General features: G+C 37.5%; 1 protein-coding gene across 3 annotated transcripts in view; it reads right to left on the bottom strand.

The window, feature by feature from the left end:
* Nucleotides 1-21,804, bottom strand: part of SH3PX1 (sorting nexin 33-like protein SH3PX1) — a 161,482-nt gene that overhangs the window by 73,834 nt on the left and 65,844 nt on the right. The window contains exon 4 of one of the 3 annotated variants that reach the window (XM_073982295.1): nt 1,018-1,499. The exons of the other annotated variants lie outside the window; for them this stretch is intronic. Within the exon in view, the coding sequence (XP_073838396.1) occupies nt 1,208-1,499 (292 nt within the window). The 3' untranslated portion in view covers nt 1,018-1,207. Of the gene's footprint in view, nt 1-1,017; nt 1,500-21,804 lie in introns of those variants that run through there. 3 annotated transcript variants of the gene reach the window in all.

Genomic DNA, 21,804 nt, shown 5'->3' with positions numbered 1-21,804 from the left:
AGCCTCACTACAGTCGTATCACCATCACTATTTTTATATAAATAGGGCTCCTGGACCAAAGCAATATCTACTGCAGAGTCTGTGAGGGAGAGAAGGAGTTCAGCAGCCGCAGCCTTACAGTGATGCAGATTGCTCTGCAGCACCCGAAGGCCATGCTGCTGAACTACCTTACTGCGACCTCGAGAGCCGGAACCGAAGTCCTCCAGACCCGAAGAACAGCACTCCCCCACAGTATCTGATGTAGTCTGCACTCTCATCATCTATGGTGAATCGCATCACCATGCCGTCCCTCTCCTTAAAATGCTTGAGGAGCCTCCAGCCGTCCACAGAAAGACCCCGGTTCTGCTTCCTCAGCATCTTGACTACTTCCCCTGCATCAGAGTCAGGAGGAGGCACCCACGTTGTGGCTACACTCCTCCTGGGTATCTCATCAACAGGGACAGCAGCCAGCCTGCAGCCGTCCCAGAGGTCACCAGCACCCTCTATTAACTGGATGAGGAAGTCTCTCGACTCCTCGTCCTGGCAATAGAGGATTCTGATTCCCCTTTGGATAACCGCCCTGCCGAAGCCGGTCTTACTGGCGTCTACCTCATCGGAGGTGATGGCCTTCCTTAGAAGGCGTTCCACTGTGATCCAGTGAGTATCGCTGATCCTCCCATCTAGATCAGCCTTATTGACGATCGCCACTCGAAGATTCTCCGGGGCGATCACCCCTTCTAGGCTCGCTGGCTTCGGTGTCCTGTCATTTGAAGACCGTGGGGGCATCAGACCTGGGTCAGCTTTACTGGCCTTCCCCGGTTGAGCCCCTACTGTCTTCATATGACCGGTCCCCTGTGAGAGCGGGTCCATTTGGTTGGTAGGTTTTTACATTACTTTATTTTGATCGTTAACTTACCGAAAATGCACTTAGAAATTTTCTCTTAATGACGATTAATTCTGTCATTAACTAGTTACAGAATTGCCGATGTGCCCTGAATTCATTCAAACCAATGCAAGATCAATATGACCTGTTAAATATTTAGTTCGTACATACATTACTTATATTTCTTTATAATATTTTATATGATTATACATTCTCACACACTGATTATTATATAAATGTGCATATATAGGAATATAAAAATATAAATCTCCTTAGATTTAGAGTCTGGAATAAAACATGTAGTTTCAAAATATTGCAATTACATATATGCATGTTTCATATTTTTCAATCGAACTGTGCGTAGGCATCTTGCAGCTTAGAAACAATACCGGTATAGAATTTAATTTGTTCCTCGATCAGAGACTTTAATGTTTGTTTCAAATGGGATTCCCGTTCCTTTCGAAAATGCGTCATTTCAGCCATTACAGCATATGAAACAATATCCGTTCGACGATTGACATCTACCATTTGAGAGTTACTCATCTTCTGTTCTGATGCAAGTCGTTCACATTCTTTTCGTTTCTGTACAGCTCCTTTGTGTGTGGACAATATATCAGGAAAAGAGTTTAATATGCCCCTATAATACACATAAAATAAAAGAGATACGAATTGTAATTATTAAACTTAATTTTACCTTCATAGCTGACCCAAATAAATTGGAGCAACTGGTCACTTGTACCTTATCATTGAGTTTTAACAATACTACTTAACCCCATATTTTTGTAAATAATTATATTAGTTTTAAACGCATTGTCAAATTTTAAAAAGAAAATATAGACCACCGATTCTTAACGGAATAATCTAAGCTATATATGCAAAGTGTCTACGAAGAATTTCCTATCTACGCCATCTATAGGATAAGCTTTCGATGTATAAATTGTTAATTTGCGTATAAGTATGTAAATAAAGTCAAAATCGCTTATAACGGCGGATCAGTAGACCGACGAAATTTGGTCGCTATAAACGATAGTCGTAATATGCGATATTAAAAATAGTGATAGTTGGACATAAATATTGTTAGCTTTTCAGAGGGTACGCCAAGAATGGCTTCTTTTCATTTTATTTCATCATACTCAGTTCTCTATACTAGTGTACATATCGATTACAAATACGTTGTTGTGTTTTATCGTACTAAATGCTATCGATAAGTGTATTATTTACAATGGGTGTGTTCATTACTAAATACGACTACACAATGGGTGTGTTCATTACCAAATTCGACTACAGCTCGGCCAACCTGACAGTAGTGACCGCCCCGGTCACTCGGGGTTAAGGTAAGCATGTGCTACGGGATAAGGTTTTTAAGCTAAATGATTATATACTTAAACTACTTAAGCTAATACTATATACATACTACGGGGCAGAGCAGCCCTGGGTCCCCGTATCTACATCGAGCTTTCTCCACAATCGCATGTTACATGCCTCGATCACTCCGTCGTAGGGAATTTGAGTGATCTGGCAATTCTCAATGTCTCCGACAACATATCGATCGTTCGGTAGCACCCTGCGCACCACATAAGGTCCCTTGAACTTTGGCAGCAATTTCTTGTTAACCCCCACAGACGTGTCAATATTCTTAATCACCACAAAGTCCCCTTCCTTAAATATATTGACTTTGTAACCCAAATAAGACTCTGCTTGGTGTATCCCCAATAGACCTGTTCACTGTATTGTTGAAAGCAAATTCTATTTTCCCCAGTTGTTTCACCCAGTCCGCGTGACCTACTGGTTCACTTAATTTTGCTAGCATTCCCACTAAGGTCCTGTTCACTCGCTCCACTTGACCGTTGGCTTGGGGCGAGTGGACAGCCACCTTTACATGGTCTATGTTTTTCTCTTCCAGGAACTCCGCGAACTCTTTTGTGTGAAACGGTCGTGGTTCCTTAGGAATACTGTGCAATGCTATCGCATTTGGGCGGTGAGGTGCAGTATACATGATGCATTTTACGCAACCTTTTCTATATTTTTCTATTTTTTGCTTCATTTCCGGGAACCAGTAATGTTCCCTCATCTTCAAGTAGACTTTATCCACCCCCAAATGTCCTAACTTTTCATGAATATTTCTTATTATGTCTGTTTCCAGTTCCTTTGGAACGAAAAACCGCATAGTATCGTTTACTTTTTTATAAACTACCACGTTCACCATGTCATATCCATTTACCGGCCCTTTCTCTAATCTTAGTTTTAAATCGTTTATTTCTTTGTCCCGCGCCTGAGCCGCGCATAGTTGGAAATCAATGTCTTCTGATTCTATCGTTGCTACCGTCCTATCATTATCTTGTTCTATCCTGGAAAGCGCATCCACGTGCCCCATTTTCGTTCCCGCCCTATGCACAATAGTGTAGTTATAGTTTTCTAATTCGAGGGCCCACCTTGATATTCTGCTGTTAATATTTCTCTTTGCTAGCGTTAATGTAAGCGAGTTACAGTCTGTTAAAATTTTAAACTTTATTCCCTCTAAGTACGCCCTGAACCGTCTCAACGAGTAAAACAATTGCTAACGTTTCTAGTTAAAAACTATGGTATCTGCTTTCCGCATCTGTGGTCCGTTTTGAGAAATAGGCTACTGGGTGGAACACATTATCATCTTGTTTTTGTAGAAGGATGGACCCGAATCCTATGGCGCTGGCATCGCAATGCAGCTCGGTCTCCCTCTTGGGGTTATAAATTGCTAGTGTCGGACTGGATGTTAAATGCCGCTTAAGTTCTTCAAAAGCTTTCCTACATTCTTCTGTAATTTCATATTTAGCTCCGTCCTTCGTCAATTCGTAGAGGGGTTTCGCCGTTAAGGAAAATCCCTTTACGAATCTTCGGAAATAGGAGCATAATCCTAAAATCCTTGATGTTCTTAGGCAATGGGTATTGCTTAATCGACCGCGCGTGTTCTTCTGATGGCTCTATGCCTTTTCTGGATACCTTGTATCCCAAGTATTCTATTTCATTAAACGCGAATCTGCATTTTTGGATTTTTATCTTTAGTCCGTACTCAGCTAGTCTGGCCATAACCCTTTTTAATAGATGTATGTGCTCATTCAGTGTTTTCGACCCTATCACGATATCATCCATGTATATAACCATTTCGTTGTTTTCTAAAAAGTCCTGAAATATCCCCGTAATAAATCTTTGGAATATAGCCGGTCCGTTTTTTAACCCAAATGGTAGCCTCAAGAACTCATATTGTCCATTCGGTACTACGAAGGACGTATACTTAACGGATTCATCTTCCAGTCTGACTTGGTAAAATCCCGACTTCAGGTCCAATATGGTGAACCATGCTTTTGCCTCGAGAGATTCCAAGCAGTCTTCTATTAACGGTAACGGATAATTGTCTCTAACTGTGATTTTATTAAGGGCCCTATAATCTATACACATCCTTGTTTCCCCGCTCTTCTTCTTAGTGAGGACGATAGGGGATGCGTATGACGAATTGCTGGGTCGTATAATCTTTTTGTCCAAAAGTTCTGTGATAATTTTATTAACCTCCCCTTTCTCTGCAAAGGATAGCCTTCTAGGCGAGCAATAAGTTATATTTCCTGAGTTAACTAATATGGAGGCCTTATAATCTGCTTCCTTCGGGTTATCTTCCAGTTTCCTAAAATAACCCTCCTTTACTATATCCTGAATCTCTTTCTTTTCCCTCAATTCCAACTGCGGATTTATGTTCCATGTTTCCTCCTGGTTATCTATTTCAATTTTACAAACTTCTTCCCATAAGTTTTGTTGGAATTCCCCTTTTTGTTTTTCCCACCCTTCATTCTTATTTGCATTCTGCAAAGTATCTAAACTTTCTTTAATAATTTGCTTCCGTTCGTTTTCCTTGAAATTTTCTTTAATAATCGATTCCCCGTTGTTTTCTTCAAAATTTTCTTTAATGATCGAGTTTTCATTGTTTTCTTTAAATTTTCTTTAATATTCAGTTCCTCGTTATTTTCCTTGAAATTTTCTTTAATAATCAGGCTTCCATTATTTTCTTTAATAATCAGTTCCCCATTATTTTCTTTAAAATTTTCTTTAATAATCAGGCTTTCATTATCTTCTTTAAAATTTTCTTTAATAATTAGTTCCCCATTATTTTCTTTAAAATCTTCTTGAACTTGCTCTTTCTCTTTTCCAAAATCATATACGTTCTCTTCCGTCTGTCCGATATCCCTCTTCAAGTTTCCCCCAGTTTTCTCATGGTCACTCTTTAAATTTCCGAAATTCTCTTTAATTTCTTCCAGTGCTCCTATGTGCTCTTCAACCGGCTTCTACCTTCTTTTCCCCTTTTTAAAGAAACACTGCACAGTTTTCCGATGATTTCATTTTTTATTTTTTCTGGCTCCACCTTGTCTTCATTTGTGGAGTCCATACCAAAAAATATCTTAGGGCTACTATTACATTTGTTTGTATTTAGGTTTTTGTGTTTTACACTTAAAATGATATTAAAAAGATTTAGAAAATCTCTCCCCAATATTAGGGAGCAAGGCGCTTTTTCATTAAGTATGTTTAAATTCATTTCTTTCTTTTCCCCATGAAATTCTATTATTACTTTTTTCTTCCCGCAGGTCTTCAGTTTTTCCCCATCTAAACTCTTATATTTTGACACCCTTTCCTCCTCAATTCTAGCCTCTGGGTGAATGGAGTAGATAACGTCTTTATTTTAGAGTTGGGCAATCTCGTTCAATTGAACGATCCGGATCACTATCTCGTTCAATGGACACCGATAATTTCATTGACAAAATTGCGTATACTTAATTTCACACGTTGGTTTTTATACTGTTACTCATTCGCCGTTAGTGATCCGGATCGTTCAATTGAACGAGATTGCCCAACTCTACTTTATTTATGAAGCTGCAGGGGCTACCAGTATCGATAAGAGAATAAATAAATTTGATGTTAGATTCTGAATAAGGGGACCCAAAGACTACTCTTACCTGCATGTTCCATGTGACTTCTTCCCGCTCCTCTTCATCTTCCATTGCTGCTACCGCTCTGAGTGGGCAGTGTGGTCTGTGCCCTTGCTGTCCGCACTTGTAGCATGCACCTTTAGGTTTGGGTTGCTTTGGGCATGATGTGGCATAGTGCCCAAAGTTTTGGCAATTGTAGCATCTCACCTCACTTAGATTTTCTTTAGCCCCTGCGGCCAAACGGCGTTGGCTTCTCTCCCGGACTAATTTCTCGTAGCGTGGAATGTTGCGCTTGAATACCTCGAGTGACGTCACGTTGAGGAACATCGCTGTTGCTGACGTCTTGTCCCGCATGCCTTCCACGATAAACTCTATCAATTCGGCTTCATTGATAGGCGCCTCTTCAGCCAGCTCCTGCATGGCCAATACATACCGGTGGAGACTTTCGGCTTGTCTCTCCCATTTTCTTTCCTCCAAAGTTTTTAGGGCCTCTTTTACCCCTGTTGTTCTTTTGAACTCACCAGTCAGCTCTGCCTTAAGTTCTTTCCAAGTGGTGGCCTTCGAAGAGCGCAAAAACAAGCTGGCGCTGCCCGTCATCATCCTTCTAGCAAACACAAACTGTTCCGCAGCGGTACATCCCATCACTGCAGTAATCTTTTCGAATTCTCTTGTCCACTTTGAGATATTGTACTCATTATCTCCGCTGAATTTTTCAAGGGCATTCTCGATGTCCACGAAACTTACATAGCTTTTCGGTTTTCCACTTTTTGTTTCCAGCTCGCTTATTTCGAATTGCAATTGTAGCAAGCGTAGTTTGGCTTGTGTTTCGTTTTCATCAGCCTTACTTGCCTTGTTGGATGTACCCGCATGTTCGTTTGTCTGTGTGTGTGTGTTTGCTTGCTTGCTTTGGCTTGTCTGGGCGCTGCCACTAGCTTGCTCGTTTTGGCTTGTCTGGGCGCTGCCACTGGCTCGTTCAAAAATGTCTGCTTGCTCGTTTTGGTTGCTGCCGCTAGCTTGTTCGTTTGTTTGTGTGTTGGTTTCACCGGGCATATCTTTGTTCTTGGCAGTTTTTTCTGCCGGCCCACCAACCACCTCCTTCAACAAGTCTCGTAGCTGCATATATGTGGCAGTTTCTGGAAACTGGATGCCGAGTTTTCTTAGCTCTTCTCTTAAATTTTCACAAGACATTTTTTCAATTTTAGTTTTTCTTTTCCTTAGAGTTTTTCACTATCTATTTTTTCTTCTAGTTCTCCGCTTAGTTTCACTAAATTTCTCCTTTTTCTTTCAGTTTTTTTTTTCACTCCTGTTCTTTTGCGTTTTAATTTAATTTCACCATTCAGTTTTTTCCGCCGACGGGTTCTTTGTCACACCTGAGTTGTTAGCTTTTCAGAGGGTACGCCAAGAATGGCTTCTTTTCATTTTATTTCATCATACTCAGTTCTCTATACTAGTGTACATATCGATTACAAATACATTGTTGTGTTTTATCGTACTAAATGCTATCGATAAGTGTATTATTTACAATGGGTGTGTTCATTACTAAATACGACTACACAATGGGTGTGTTCATTACCAAATTCGACTACAATATTATGTAAATATCGGGCATGTAATTTATAAAATAGTCTGTTATGTTTAATCTGTTTTAAGTTTATTTAAAATTCGTGAGTTTTACAGCAAAGCCTAATCACCGACGAGACGTAGTTAAATACTGTCAGTCGGTCTATACAGAGTTTACAATTTGAGCAAAAAATAAGGCTGTATAATCCACATTATTGGAGTCGGGTAGCATATGTGACCCAGATAATTGAAAAGGAGCCAGAAAGTTTTAAAACAGCGTATGAAATTGCTCAGCGATTGCAAGCGTCGCATATGACATTACTGGAAATGAAAAGCGTAGCGGGTGCTGGCTTCAATTGAACCATTTAAGGTAAAGAATAAAGCGACGAACACAAAGGATATTCCAAGATTTAAAGCACGAAACCCACACAAAAATGAGTTACGAGCCAAGTGTTACGGATGTGTAGACAGCATTCCAGAGACCCCTGCAAATTTCTTAATGTGAAGTGCTACAGATGGACAAAACCAGTCGCACTGCAAATGTATAAAAATCAAGGATTTGTGCAGTCGGAGGAGCCCGTGATGGATGATGACAACAACAACGTTGTTCAAAGAATGAATCTGGTTACTACGAAGACAGGTAGCAAACAATTAATTAGCGTAGAAATCAATAGTGGTAAGGTTAAAATGGAATTGGACACAAGTTTGGCGAATCTGAAGTCATGTAGTAAAAAATTGAAATTGCTACCACAGCAGCGTTGCCGCAAGCAGCCACTTTCATGGAACTGGAGATAGACCCATAGCCAGATTGAGCAGCAGAACGAACACACAAACATACAATAATAAACACTGTTACAACAACAGTGTTTGATCGGAAATCGAAAAAAATCGCCATGTTTGTCGGACATCCACGTCCAACAACCAAAATGTTGGACAGTCGGAATTCGATAAAAACTGCCTCTTAAAACTGACTGGATGACCGCTTAATTAGATCATAAGTAGGCACTTAAGAATGCTGAACTCAGAATTTTTTCACAACGCGATGTGTGGAATTCCCATTTTATCTCGACACTTTTTCAAGGAAGATTTTGATCCATTCAGTTAGATTGCTGAAAATGCTCAGCTCATATAATTCGAAGGTGAGGAAAACCCATCAAAATACCTGCATTCAAGATATTTACCTAAATATAGCCAATCTGGCTGGAGCTCTTAAAATTGACTTTGTAACACTCTACCATAGGCATTTTGGCCTGTTTTTGAGGTAAAAATTAATAGCGACGGACTTATGTACTTTTTATACAATTTTAATGTTTTATATGCAAAAGTAAGATAAAACAAAGAATTATAAAGTAGAATTCGGATATATCGAAAATCGGTTATAACAAACTACTTCTATAGCGAACAAAGTTTTGAGTTCCCAAAGAGTTTTTCTTACAGCCCTATTCTGAACGCATGGGAGTTGGGAATTTTTTCCCATTCCCACATTTTCGTATTCTGAACAAAATTTTGTGGGAGTTTTTTTCCCATTTCCCATCTCCCCTCAATCTGAATGAAGTTCGAATTGGGAATTTGTTCCCATGGGAAAAAAGTATACATTCTCTATCTTGAATTGTGGGAGAATTTTGTGTCTTTTTGTGGGAAAAATCTCCCCAGCAAACAGTGTGGGAGTTTGAAAAAAAAAATCAAGAAATATCATATTTTTATGAAATTTCATATTTTAAGACATCTACACGACAAAATTGTTGCAAATATTTATAATCGCCATGTGTTTGCTTAATAAAAGCATACAAAATGTACTGTAAAATATGTCATTAGTAGACTTCGGATTTTGCATATTCTTATATGATACAAAAACCTGCAAGAATCTAACATGTTTTACACCGATAAAAAATTTTCCTTTATGTTATCGAACAAAACAAGAAAAGTAGTAAAAATTAGTAGATTTTTGCAGTTCTGGAACAGACCATATGTATTGAAATACGAGAAAAAGAGTCATGGTTGATTCTATTAACGCAGAACAACAAGTAAAAACAAATCAATTTCAAAAGAATTTTTGGCAATAATTATTAAAATATATTGGAAAATAACCATAATATACAATCTTTACAACTTTTATTCATTTTCGTAATATAACTTTCGGGTTTTTTAAATCAGACGACCAACGTTCTATTGAAAACGTGTTAGTCTCCTCAACGACACGACAAAGATCACAGGCGTACATACATATATGCCAAATTATTGCAATGCTATTCCATTTTCCGAAATGCCTTTTCTTGAATAGGATCGTTATTTTTGAACGTAGAAGCTTGAAATTTTGCAAGGGCATGTGTTTTAGTTTTAGATTCAATCACAAACGTATTTTATTATTATTATTATTATTTTTTTTTTTTTTTTGAGATACGTCTTCGGATATTTATGGTGACGATATGTAATAACAAGCAAAAATATGTAATAATCGAGAAAAATATCCGAACTTATCTTTTTCAATTTTTTTTAAAAATATGCAAAATACGAGTTCTAGCGACCATTAGGAATAAGTAAAACTAGCGATATACTCGTTAAACCCCTAACTAAAATTACTCGGTATCAACATACAATTTTTAAATTCGTTACAAACTTAAAAAGTTCCTATTACTTTTTACATAAAAATTATGTTTGCCTACTAATTAAAAAATGCTTACACCAATTCGCACAATCTGAAGAAAATGTGCTTATTAGAACAACATCACACATCGTTGACTCCATTCACTTAAAAAATCCATAAATCAATGCACGGTTGTTGAATTAAGTTGTCCTTTTGCTAATCTAATTCAAAAACCGCGAATTCAATGCATTTTGTATTACAAAACAAAATTACAGCCCCCTAAAAGTATGCTATCATAATTTGGTGTAACTAATTTCGAATTTCGAAAATTCAATTCCCATGATTTGATGTTCCCACGTCGTTGAGAATATGGAAAACGTGGGAATGGGAAATTTCGCTCCCATGGGAAACAGTTCCCATGGGAATGTTCAGAATAGGGCTGTTAATATTTGTACACACATTTAACTTCTTAAAATGACTACGATTATAACGAACAAAAATTGCAAAATAACAGACTCGCTTTTAAGCACAATCGAATTTAAGCACTGTTTTAATTATTTAAATATATATGTAAAAGTAAGCTTTGATAAGTATATTACAGACGAACACGGTTTTAACGAACGGCGGATATAACAAACAAATGTTGTTGTTCCTACCCCCTATTATTATTTTGCCTATTTTATTCGTTCCAACCCAATCAACGCGGTTAAAACCAAAAAAGGTTATAATGAACTAAAATATTGATCCGTGAAACGATTTTTATAAACATTGATATATTTAAAATGTTGATTCGCGAACAGATCTTTATAAATACTATTTTTTAAAGGGCCAAATAAACCGCGCAATCATCAACCCTACTTAGTACGTATTACAGATATAATAAACAAAAATGTTGACCACGACACCTTTGTACATTTTTGCAACGCATGGTCTTTTTAGTTCAAATCGGGTGTTTTTTTGTGTTTAATATTGTCTTCACCAAATCAAAAATTAAACAAAATATATATTTTTTCTGCATGGAGGGCACCTTCAAGAAAGTGATATACTCAAAAAACGCAAAAAATCGCACCTCGGTATATTATGTAGTTGATTCAGAACCCTTTTCTGAAGATATTCCCGGTGGGTGTCAGAATTTCAGACAAAGTTGGATATATTTGTAAAAGTATAATATAAAATTGACACTTGGGTATAAAAAGTTTCTTTTTGAAAAACAAGAAATAAGGGAACTGATGAAGATCTGTGGCGAGATCTGAAACTATAGTATTCCCTGCCTTACCCCTTGGTATACATCGCCAATTTTTTCCCACTAATAAATTAAAGTTGTTTTAATAAAATATTAAGACAACGACTATGGGATTAAGCCTGACTATTTTGAAAAACAAAATAGAAGTCGTCATCCCAAACAAAAAACGCCAACCCTCCTATAATATAAAATTATAATTTTGTAAAAAAATCCTAGGTTGTGTCCTATATGACGATTTTTTCCGCTGTAACAAACATTTTGAAGAAAATTATATCTTAAAACAGAAAGTACACACCGCCACCTTTCCACTGAATAGCATATCTACATATGTATTTGATTATTACCAAACCAATTTTGTTAGAATTGCGTATAATTTTTATCTTTTTTAATATGTATTTTTATGTATTTTGCCTTCGAAATATTGACTTTTACTTCGAATTATACCGGGAATTTTGAACATTTTTGAAAACAAATTGCATATCCCCATAATTTGGCATGTTCTTTCTTGAAATCAAGTTATAAAACTCGCGTTATTAAATGTGCAAAATCGACTTTTTGCCTAAAAACCAGTCCAAATTACATATAGTGCACTGTTTTCCTTAAAGGAGTTGGTGAAATTTTTCAAATATCGTATAGTATCGATATGTGTTTTGTTGAAATGTAGTTCGGATGTATTTTGTTTTCTAGACCTGGTTATCACAATATATTTAGTTTTTGGAATATTAACCCATACTTTTCACATTTAGACGTGTCAGATGAAATTTACAACTCGCAAATAAGGTGGTATCATCTGTGTTTAGTCCGCACTATAGGGACTTGGGGGAAAACAAGTGCAGCAAGACTCCCCAATGGAGCCAGTACGCCCAATGCGTGCGTTTGGCCGTCGGTAACAATGAAAATAGAATAAGAAAATAAAACACAATAGTTTTATGAGTAAAAAGTTTGGCTCATTTGCCGGTGTTTATTCGTGGTAAACAATATTACCTTTGCGAATTAGAATACAACGATATGTATTATGCTTACAAAAAAGCGCGGGTGATGTGCTTGCGATTCAAGCTGATGTTCGATCTTCTTTTGTTTGTTTATGTTTCGACATCTGCATGGATGCTTGAACAGGGCGGTTGTCAAGTGAATTTTCGTTGAAATCTCTCATACTATTACAGGGATGTAATAAATGGGAATGAGGAGATTTCAACGAATATGCCTATGCAATTCATAGGGCCAATTTAAATCAAATAATCAATTCTAACTTAAATATTTGCCGCCTCCCTTGAAACATCCAAATGTTTTAACAAAATCGATATAAGTGTATATACATATGTAAGTATTCAGTATTGGTATAGTGCAGGCGTGAGCATAACCTTTTACATTTTTTCCAATTTTTTGTTTGTTTTTTTTTAGCATATCATTTTTTCAAAAACATTCTTACATGCTAAACGATGGGCCATGAGGGACCTCGGGCCATTAGGGACCCCGCGGTAAATATGGCCATTAGGGACCATGTGATAGGCTTACAAACTAAACGATTGGGCCATTAGGGACCCCGCGGTAAATATGGTCATAAGGGACCATTCAAGCGACTGGGCCATTAGGGACCCAGTAGTTGTGCAGATCACTATAGACCTGGCTAACGAAAGGGCCATTAGGGACCCTGCGAACGATAGTGCAACGTGAGCTAACGTTCGTTATGTTTGTTTGACAATTTATGTGACAGGGCCAGTAATGATCCACCCAAACGATGTATTTTGAGCTAGCAGTGAACCAGACGAAAGTCGAAGAGAATGATTTTTAATTATCTTCGGGTACAAATCTGCTCCTATCAAAATATCTACGGGACGCGATTCGCCGAATTGAGGATCTGCCAAAACTATATTTGTCAAGTCTTCCTTAAGGTCCGAAGTGACCGAAAATGTTGGAAGATTTCCTGATATGGAATCTACAACCAACGCGGAAGTTTGAAAAATGGACGACCTGTCACCACGACTACGAAGTTTCAATAAACAACTTTTAGGACATGTAGCTGCGACAGTCCCATTAACTCCAGAGATGGTCGATTTAGTGGATTGAACTTGGAGTTTCAGATCCTTCTGAAGTCTTTCCGAAATTAAAGACGACTCAGAAGCCGGGTCGATCAACGCCCTAGCAGGAAAAGAAGCTCCCCGATGAACGATATTCACCAGTGCTGTTCCCAATAGAACTTTTCTTTTCTGCCTGACGTGGAAGGATTGTCGAACTACATTATCTACCGATGTCGAAGGAATGCTAGAAGCTGAGGAAGAAGTACAACTACCATTTAGAGTTCTAGGCCGAAAGGTGGAAGCTGAAGCTGACAACTTCGAACTTCTGGGAGTCACAATTTGACTCGGACTGCTCACCATAGAGCGATCTCTGTGCAATAGAGTGTTATGCCTCTGATTGCACTTGCGACAAGAACGACTATTACAATTTTTGACCTCGTGTCCCTTTTGAAGACAATTCACACACAAACGATGTCTTTTGACCAATTTATATCTTTCCAACGGCGTACAATTTACAAACCGCTGGCAAACATTGAATTTGTGTTGTTGCTCTGCACAAAGAACGCAACAAGAATTAGAAGACGAGCGAAAAGATGTCGAACAGTATTTGGGACTGGGAGAAGAGTGAGGAGAAGAAGTACAAGATTTAGAAGACACTTTACAAGTCGAATTATACAAAGTGCCAACACTTCTCATTTCATGCAAACACAGAAGAGTTCGAATTCTCTCTGTCAAGAATGCATCTAATTCTTTCCAAGTTGAAAGACGAGACTTATTTGTCACACTTTGCTCCCATAAAGCGTGTGTGATCTTAGGGAATTTTTGTAAACAAATGAAGACCACGATCGGATCCCAATTATCCGTTGGTACATCATAAATTGCCATTGCAGAAAGACAACTAGTGATCCCACGTTGTATTGACTTTAGTCCCGAACTAGTTTCGTTATCCAACGCAGGTAGCGAAAACAACGATTTTAATTGGCTGTGTACCAGCAATCGTGGATTATCGTAAGTGGAATTCAATGCATTCCACGCAAGATCGAAACTCTGATGAGTTAAAGGAAACTTCGAGACGATTTCTCGAGCCTCACCACTAGTTTTACTCACCAGATGACACAAGCGTTCAATATCTGTCAACTGGGAGTTATTTACGTAAACCGCACTAAACAAATCTCTAAAAGTGGGCCAATTTAGAATGTTTCCATCGAAAACTTCAATATCCAAAGGAGGTAACGCAAGATTATGAATGCTATCAAATTTTGGGAGATCATCAACAAAGTTTGTGCCTACTCTAGGATTCCCAATACTCAATATTGTAGAGCTAGACGCCTGTGTACCCACATCACGAGAAGTGTGGGTCGACAAACTCAGGTCTTTAACATTTGCATCACACGGCAGGCTTTTCGAAGAAATATCACCAGGATGCTCCGTTAAGGAATCTTCCGAACTATTTTCCAATGTGTTCGGGGACAATTTAGCAGAACTACGAAATTTTGATAACAATCTATTTATTATTGACGAACAATTTATATATTTTTGATGCGACTCCTCATAAATGGAATGAAGTTTCTCAGGATTTTCTATACGAGAGAGGCATTTTTGAAAAATTCCCTGAAAGTTCTTCCACAATTTCTCAATTTTCTCACAATAAACTTCGAGACCATAAAAGTCAAGTTCGTCTTCCTTTAATATAACGAAGTGTTCAGTGAATGCCACGATAGACTTGGAAGCACGAATTAATAAATATGGAGGAGTGAAAGCCATATTAGTCAAAAAAGACAAAGTAAACCAACAAAATGGTGAATGAAATTTAATAGCAAAAGTGAAGGTGTATTAAATATATTACTTTCCACAAAAGGATAAATTCTCAAACTACCAATTGTAGCGTGCTGATTTAAAATCGGAAATCTGAAATTTGAATCAATATTCAAAATCCCACAAATTGCATCAAATTATTCTAACGAAAATCAACAAAAAATGCAATTGACAACTCTAAGGGTCTAGGAACAACCTAAGAATCCACAATAGGAAATTAAAACAATATTTAAATTCCAAAATATATGTAAATTACCATTTAATTTACCCACAATTTGAAACTATATTCAAATTGCAAAAGCAAATAGTAATAGGAAATTTAAAACTATATTCAAAATCCCTGAATTACCATTTAACTTACAAATTTATTAGCAAAACGGCACTATACTGTTACGGAATTAGATTTAACTAATCTCCGTGTAGACGTTGTTTTATTCCCCGATACGATTTGTACCAAATAAAACAGGGTTCGTTTTAGATTACGTTTCTACAATGCTTTATTTACTTTATTACACTTATTCGTAACCGACTTTAATTACTAAGCACAAAGCAAGTCTCTAGTTAGCACGCAGCTATTCTTTAACCGATCTGTTCAGTTCAACGCTTAAAACACAACTCAACTCAATGTTGCCATTCGTAACTCTATTTATACCCAAAATCTCCTTGGTCTAGAAATATCTAGAAATATGGCAACAACTCGAATCTGTGCAGCGAACACACAGACTCACATTCGCACTAAGCGAACATCCATACTCACATACATACAAGCACAGTAATGACGTAACTACAACAACAAACAACTACACGAAATACAAGAAGTAGGAACTAAACGATAATTACATTATTGTTGCAAAACAAAACAAACAAAAGAACATTAACAAAAGGTAATGTAACGACTAGAATGATGAAGAGAGTTCTACATGGTAGTTGTTGTTGCTTAAATAAAGTAACTGCGTAATAAAAACTTTACGTTACAATTCAAATTTTTAAATTAACGGAAATTAAACTAAACTAACTTAAACCTATCAGTTACATTCGTAACATTGCCTCCCGCTTAAGCCTGTTCGTCCCGAATAGGCACAGTTCCCTCTCGGTGGTATGGGCATTGGTAACACTGCCTCCCGCTTAAGCCTGTTCCTCTTGACTAGACGCAATTCTCGTTCCGTAGTGGTGGCAACCGATTTAGATGTACCCTTTACTGCGTCAGCTTTGGTCTTTTGCTCTTCTGGACGACGTTGCTTTCTCTCCAGGAATCGCGATGCTATACCTTCTTTCTTCGTGGTCACCTTCCTAAGTGCCACCTGGTCTTCCTCGGACTTGCCCTTCCTTGCTGTACGGCCGCTTTTCGATAGACCTTTCCTCGACGTACATCTTCTCTTTCTCGTCCTCGTTGCTGGATTTTTCCGCTTTCCTACGGGCCAATTGTCCGCGGCTTCCACCTTCAGCGTACGGACATCGACAGCGATCTCGCCGGATTCTGCCTTTGGGCGATGTTTGCTTTTCTCGTTGTAGCCCACACTTATCGGTATTTCCACATTGGACCAAGTCATCACACGGTGCTTTATGTCCAGGTTGATATCGAAGGCAATCATGAAGTCTACGCCAAGTATAACTTCGTCCACAATATCGGCCACTATAAAATCGAGATTTACAGATTTTCTACCCATGCTCAGCCTTTGGTAGGCCTTTCCATGTACTGTTGTAGTCTCGCCTGTGGCCGTTCGCAATTTGACTCCATTTAACGGCAATACCTTCCCTTTTACCAAATCCGGTCTAATAATGGACTTTGTTGCACCGGTGTCCAATGTCAAGGTACGTAATGCACCATTGATAAAGCCTTTAGCTGTTAAGTTGTGATTCTCCTGCTGGACTATGGCTATAGAGATTGTGGGACCATCGTTTTCATCATCTGCCAGCGGCGCTTCGTGATTGACGGAATTTACTTTTTTTGATTCACCTGATGTCTCATTTTTCGGATTCTTAGCCACAAGTTGGTCTTCGCTTTTCAAAGGCGGTGAGGCGGATCTGGTCCTTGGTCGTTGCAATCTGCATTCTCGTGCAATGTGTCCAGCTTTCCGACAGTTGTAGCAAGTCCTTCTCGTTTTGCCAGCCCTTCGTTTCACTTTATCTATTACCTGCATTAGTGCATCTTTCATTAGTTCGACAACGGTCTGAGGATTGTTGTCCTCAACTTCCAGCTTCCGCACATTGCAAGCCTGAGGTTTCACCATTGTCTCTTGCTTATGTCCGCCACCGTACTTTAGTTCGAGAGCTGCAATTATATCTCCATAGTTGTTTCTAGAAGCGGCGGGAATATTCTGTAATACGTCAGCAGCACCGCCCTTCAATGCCATAAGTAGTCGTACCGCCTTGTCGTTGTCGTTCCACGAATTTCTCGAAGACACCGCCTCGAATTGTAATTTGAAGACATCAAACGATGTAGATCCGTCGAATTCAGGAGGCTTGATTTTCAGAGTGTTATCAATAACTCGCACTGGTCCTCCTTTGATTTCCAGTTCAGACATTTTCTTTTCCAGATTCACAATCTTCTCGTCGTGGGCCAGAAATTGCCTATCCAATTTCTTTAAATGGTTTTCCATAACCTCGAATCGCTTTCCAATAACTTGCGTAATATTATCGAGTCTTTCGCTGATTTTCGCCTCTAATTCTTCCAATTTTTCGTCGAATTCCTCCGTCAGACATTTGAAGCTTTCATTTATTGCAATAGATTCCTCTTCCATTCTCTTATTAAATTCCTTCGCCAACGTTACTGCAATAACTTTTGCAACCTCCGTATAACTCGGAACCGCGTCTGAAGTTTCATCTCTAATATCAAACTCATATTCGTCAATGTTCATTCCACGGCGCCCGAACTCTTCCAACAAGCGTTTTTGTAGTTCGGCCTTGTTGCCAGTAGAACACAACTCCAACTTACTTAGCTCCTTCTTCAAATCTTCCTTTCGTAGATCCTTGAACCTCATCTTCATTGTAGGATTATCGTAATCTCGCTTCCTGACACCAATTGTTACGGAATTAGATTTAACTAATCTCCGTGTAGACGTTGTTTTATTCCCCGATACGATTTGTACCAAATAAAACAGGGTTCGTTTTAGATTACGTTTCTACAATGCTTTATTTACTTTATTACACTTATTCGTAACCGACTTTAATTACTAAGCACAAAGCAAGTCTCTAGTTAGCACGCAGCTATTCTTTAACCGATCTGTTCAGTTCAACGCTTAAAACACAACTCAACTCAATGTTGCCATTCGTAACTCTATTTATACCCAAAATATCCTTGGTCTAGAAATATCTAGAAATATGGCAACAACTCGAATCTGTGCAGCGAACACACAGACTCACATTCGCACTAAGCGAACATCCATACTCACATACATACAAGCACAGTAATGACGTAACTACAACAACAAACAACTACACGAAATACAAGAAGTAGGAACTAAACGATAATTACATTATTGTTGCAAAACAAAACAAACAAAAGAACATTAACAAAAGGTAATGTAACGACTAGAATGATGAAGAGAGTTCTACATGGTAGTTGTTGTTGCTTAAATAAAGTAACTGCGTAATAAAAACTTTACGTTACAATTCAAATTTTTAAATTAACGGAAATTAAACTAAACTAACTTAAACCTATCAGTTACATTCGTAACAATACGATAAAAAGCAAGAACAAATAAAAAGCAAGTACACGAAATAACTACCGATTGTAGTGTATTTGTGCCCAAAAATATAATTGGGAATTCGAACAATATCAGAATTCCGAAAAATTATAAAATTCGCAAAAATATGTGTACAAAATGCGCTACACAAGAAAACGACTAATTGTAGGGTGCATGCAATATCAAATTTATACAAATAACCACCGAATGTAGTGTATTTGTGTCCAAAAATTCAACGAAAATTTCAAACTGTATTGAAATTCCAAAAATAAACAAATCGCAATAAATATTTTTAAATAACGCCCTACACAAGAAAAGGTCCAATCGACCGATTGTAGGGTTCACGCAATTCCAAAATGTCCAAAAAAATTATTAAAAAGTTCCCTGACACCGATTTATTATATTTACTATAAAATATAATAATATGTGTCACAATACTAATTTACTGACCGGGTACTGTGTAATAATACATCGGCGGGAGACTGTGCAATAAAAACGGACACGACAGAAAGAGGAATGTCCAAAAATGCAATATTTATGCGTACATGTGTGTATATATTTGCATGCAAGCCACTTACTGACCGACTAGACGGTACGACAGAGCGACGATGCTGGAGTATGTAGCTATACAAGCGTGTGTGTATCAACACAGAAGGGACCACGAATAGGCCGTGCAGTGTAAATATGTAACCAATGTATTTATGATTATACGTTTGTATATTTACACTACTAATGTTAGCGAAAACGAAATTAGGAATATTTTAAGGAATATTTTAACACTTTCTGCAACAACAAAGCAATAAGTAAAAGAAATTTACAACGACAAATTAGGAGAAAAAGAACAAAAAATAAGCGAAATATTTGGAACAAAATATTTATTATTTTTGTTTTGATTTTGTTATTCCCGTATACACGTCTGTCCACGATTTGGACTTTGACCGATCGACAAAAAAGAGGGAATCTATGACGTTGTAAAACGGCCAAACAAACGAACACTTGTTTTTTTATTTATTTTGATGCTCACTATGCACTATACGTACCGATAATAGTAAGCAGCAATATGATTGTGGACTGTATTTTAGTGGGATTCCAGAAGTAAACCAATTCACTGGAGGATCCGGTTCGATTGGACCAAATGTTTATTCGGCCCGAAGCGACCGAATGTTTAGTCCGCACTATAGGGACTTGGGGGAAACAAGTGTAGCAAGACTCCCCAATGGAGCCAGTACGCCCAGTGCGTACGTTTGGCCGTCGATATAAAAAGAAATAGAATAAGAAAATAAAACACAATAGTTTTATGAGTAAAAAGTTTGGCTCATTTGCCGGTGTTTATTCGTGGTAAACAATATTACCTTTGCGAATTAGAATACAACGATATGTATTATGCTTACAAAAAAGCGCGGGTGATGTGCTTGCGATTCAAGCTGATGTTCGATCTTCTTTTGTTTGTTTATGTTTCGACATCTGCATGGATGCTTGAAGAGGGCGGTTGTCAAGTGAATTTTCGTTGAAATCTCTCATACTATTACAGGGATGTAATAAATGGGAATGAGGAGATTTCAACGAATATGCCTATGCAATTCATAGGGCCAATTTAAATCAAATAATCAATTCTAACTTAAACATCTGCATATCTGATATTGTTGACGAATGTTTCACAATAATATGCCTTTTCGAGCGTTGGACATCTTGATTCATGAAAAATTCTTTCGGCATATAGGTTGAATAATAATGGCGATAACTCCACTCGATATTGCACAATTTGGATTCGGGTGATCGGATAGAGCTGGAATCCTGAGATTTGGAATTAAGATTACTATTGGAGTCAGCGTTGTCAGTATTGGGGATTTTTTCCCAAATTGGGGATTTTTTTCTGAAATGTGGAAAAATAATTCGACTTGGGGAATTGCGGTATTTTTGGAGAAATCTGAAAAATATTTGGGGATTGTTGGGGAAATTCTTTTTCGAGTAATTATTTCAGATAATTTGAACTTTTTTAACAGTAGCGCACGCGCAACGCACAATAACATGCGTCATATACTAAATGGTCACAGTTGTAAAAATTTATAACAGCTTTGAAGTGTTATCATGGTTCGGCATTTGACAGTGTACTAGAACAATGAGTTGAACTGAAATATAATTATACCCTCCACCATATGGAGGGTATAATTAAATTTGTCATTCCGTTTGTAACACATCGAAATATTCGTCGGAGACCCTTTAAAGTATATATCAGGAATATTGTCAATTATTTCATATTCCATTTCAGAAAAAAAGGATAATTATTTTTCGCGCTACATCAACGATTTTTGATATGTAGGTTAAGAAAAAGATTCCCAGTACGAATCTGGTCGCGAGCCAATTTTTGGATGTTGCGGACAAAAGTTATGGCGCTTTTATTTCGCTTTCTAAGAAAGAAAATATTATAAAAACGCTAATTATTTTAATGAGCACAATTGTTACAAAAAAGTTCTCTCGAAGTGACTTCAGCGAGTAGATTGCATAATATCTGCAAAATGTTAAACAGAATTCGCGGAATGTACATAAAATTGTCTATAAGTCTACTTTTTTCAAAATTAAAGCCCATTTAGTGGTCATATAATTACATAAAACATTGTTGTGGATCCAAACATCACGGCGTATCAAATGAGACTGCAATCAAACAGATTGGTGTTATAGTTTGGATGTTACAGCCAAAATAAGCACATATTTTGGTCAAAAAATAATTTTTTGTTTGAAAAAATATTTTTTTCACATGCATTATGTAGTAGAAAATATTGTAAAAATTTATAGGATTACTTCCTTCATTTTGCTTAAATCTCCTAACAAAATAGACGGATTTTGCTTTATTGACATTCATATTAAAGCTTTCCCATTAGGGAAGCTAATTGGGTTAATGAGGATATACATATATCAAAGCTTCTGAAATGGAAATAGAGGTCAAATAACCCATTTTTATTTATATGCATTTTAAAATACGTGTAAATCGCGTAATTATCAAAATCATTTTGTCCGCATGAGATTTTCATGTACAGCAAGACCATATCTGTTAATTTGTATATATTTTTCGAAATTTAATTTGGAGGCTAA

This window comes from Musca autumnalis, unplaced genomic scaffold (genome assembly GCF_047663935.1).
Source record: "Musca autumnalis isolate F117 unplaced genomic scaffold, ASM4766393v1 scaffold_4, whole genome shotgun sequence".
In the NCBI taxonomy this organism is placed as follows: Eukaryota; Metazoa; Arthropoda; class Insecta; order Diptera; family Muscidae; genus Musca; species Musca autumnalis.
The sequence above is the reverse complement of the archived record's forward strand: the minus strand, read 5'-3'. Positions and strand labels throughout refer to the sequence as shown.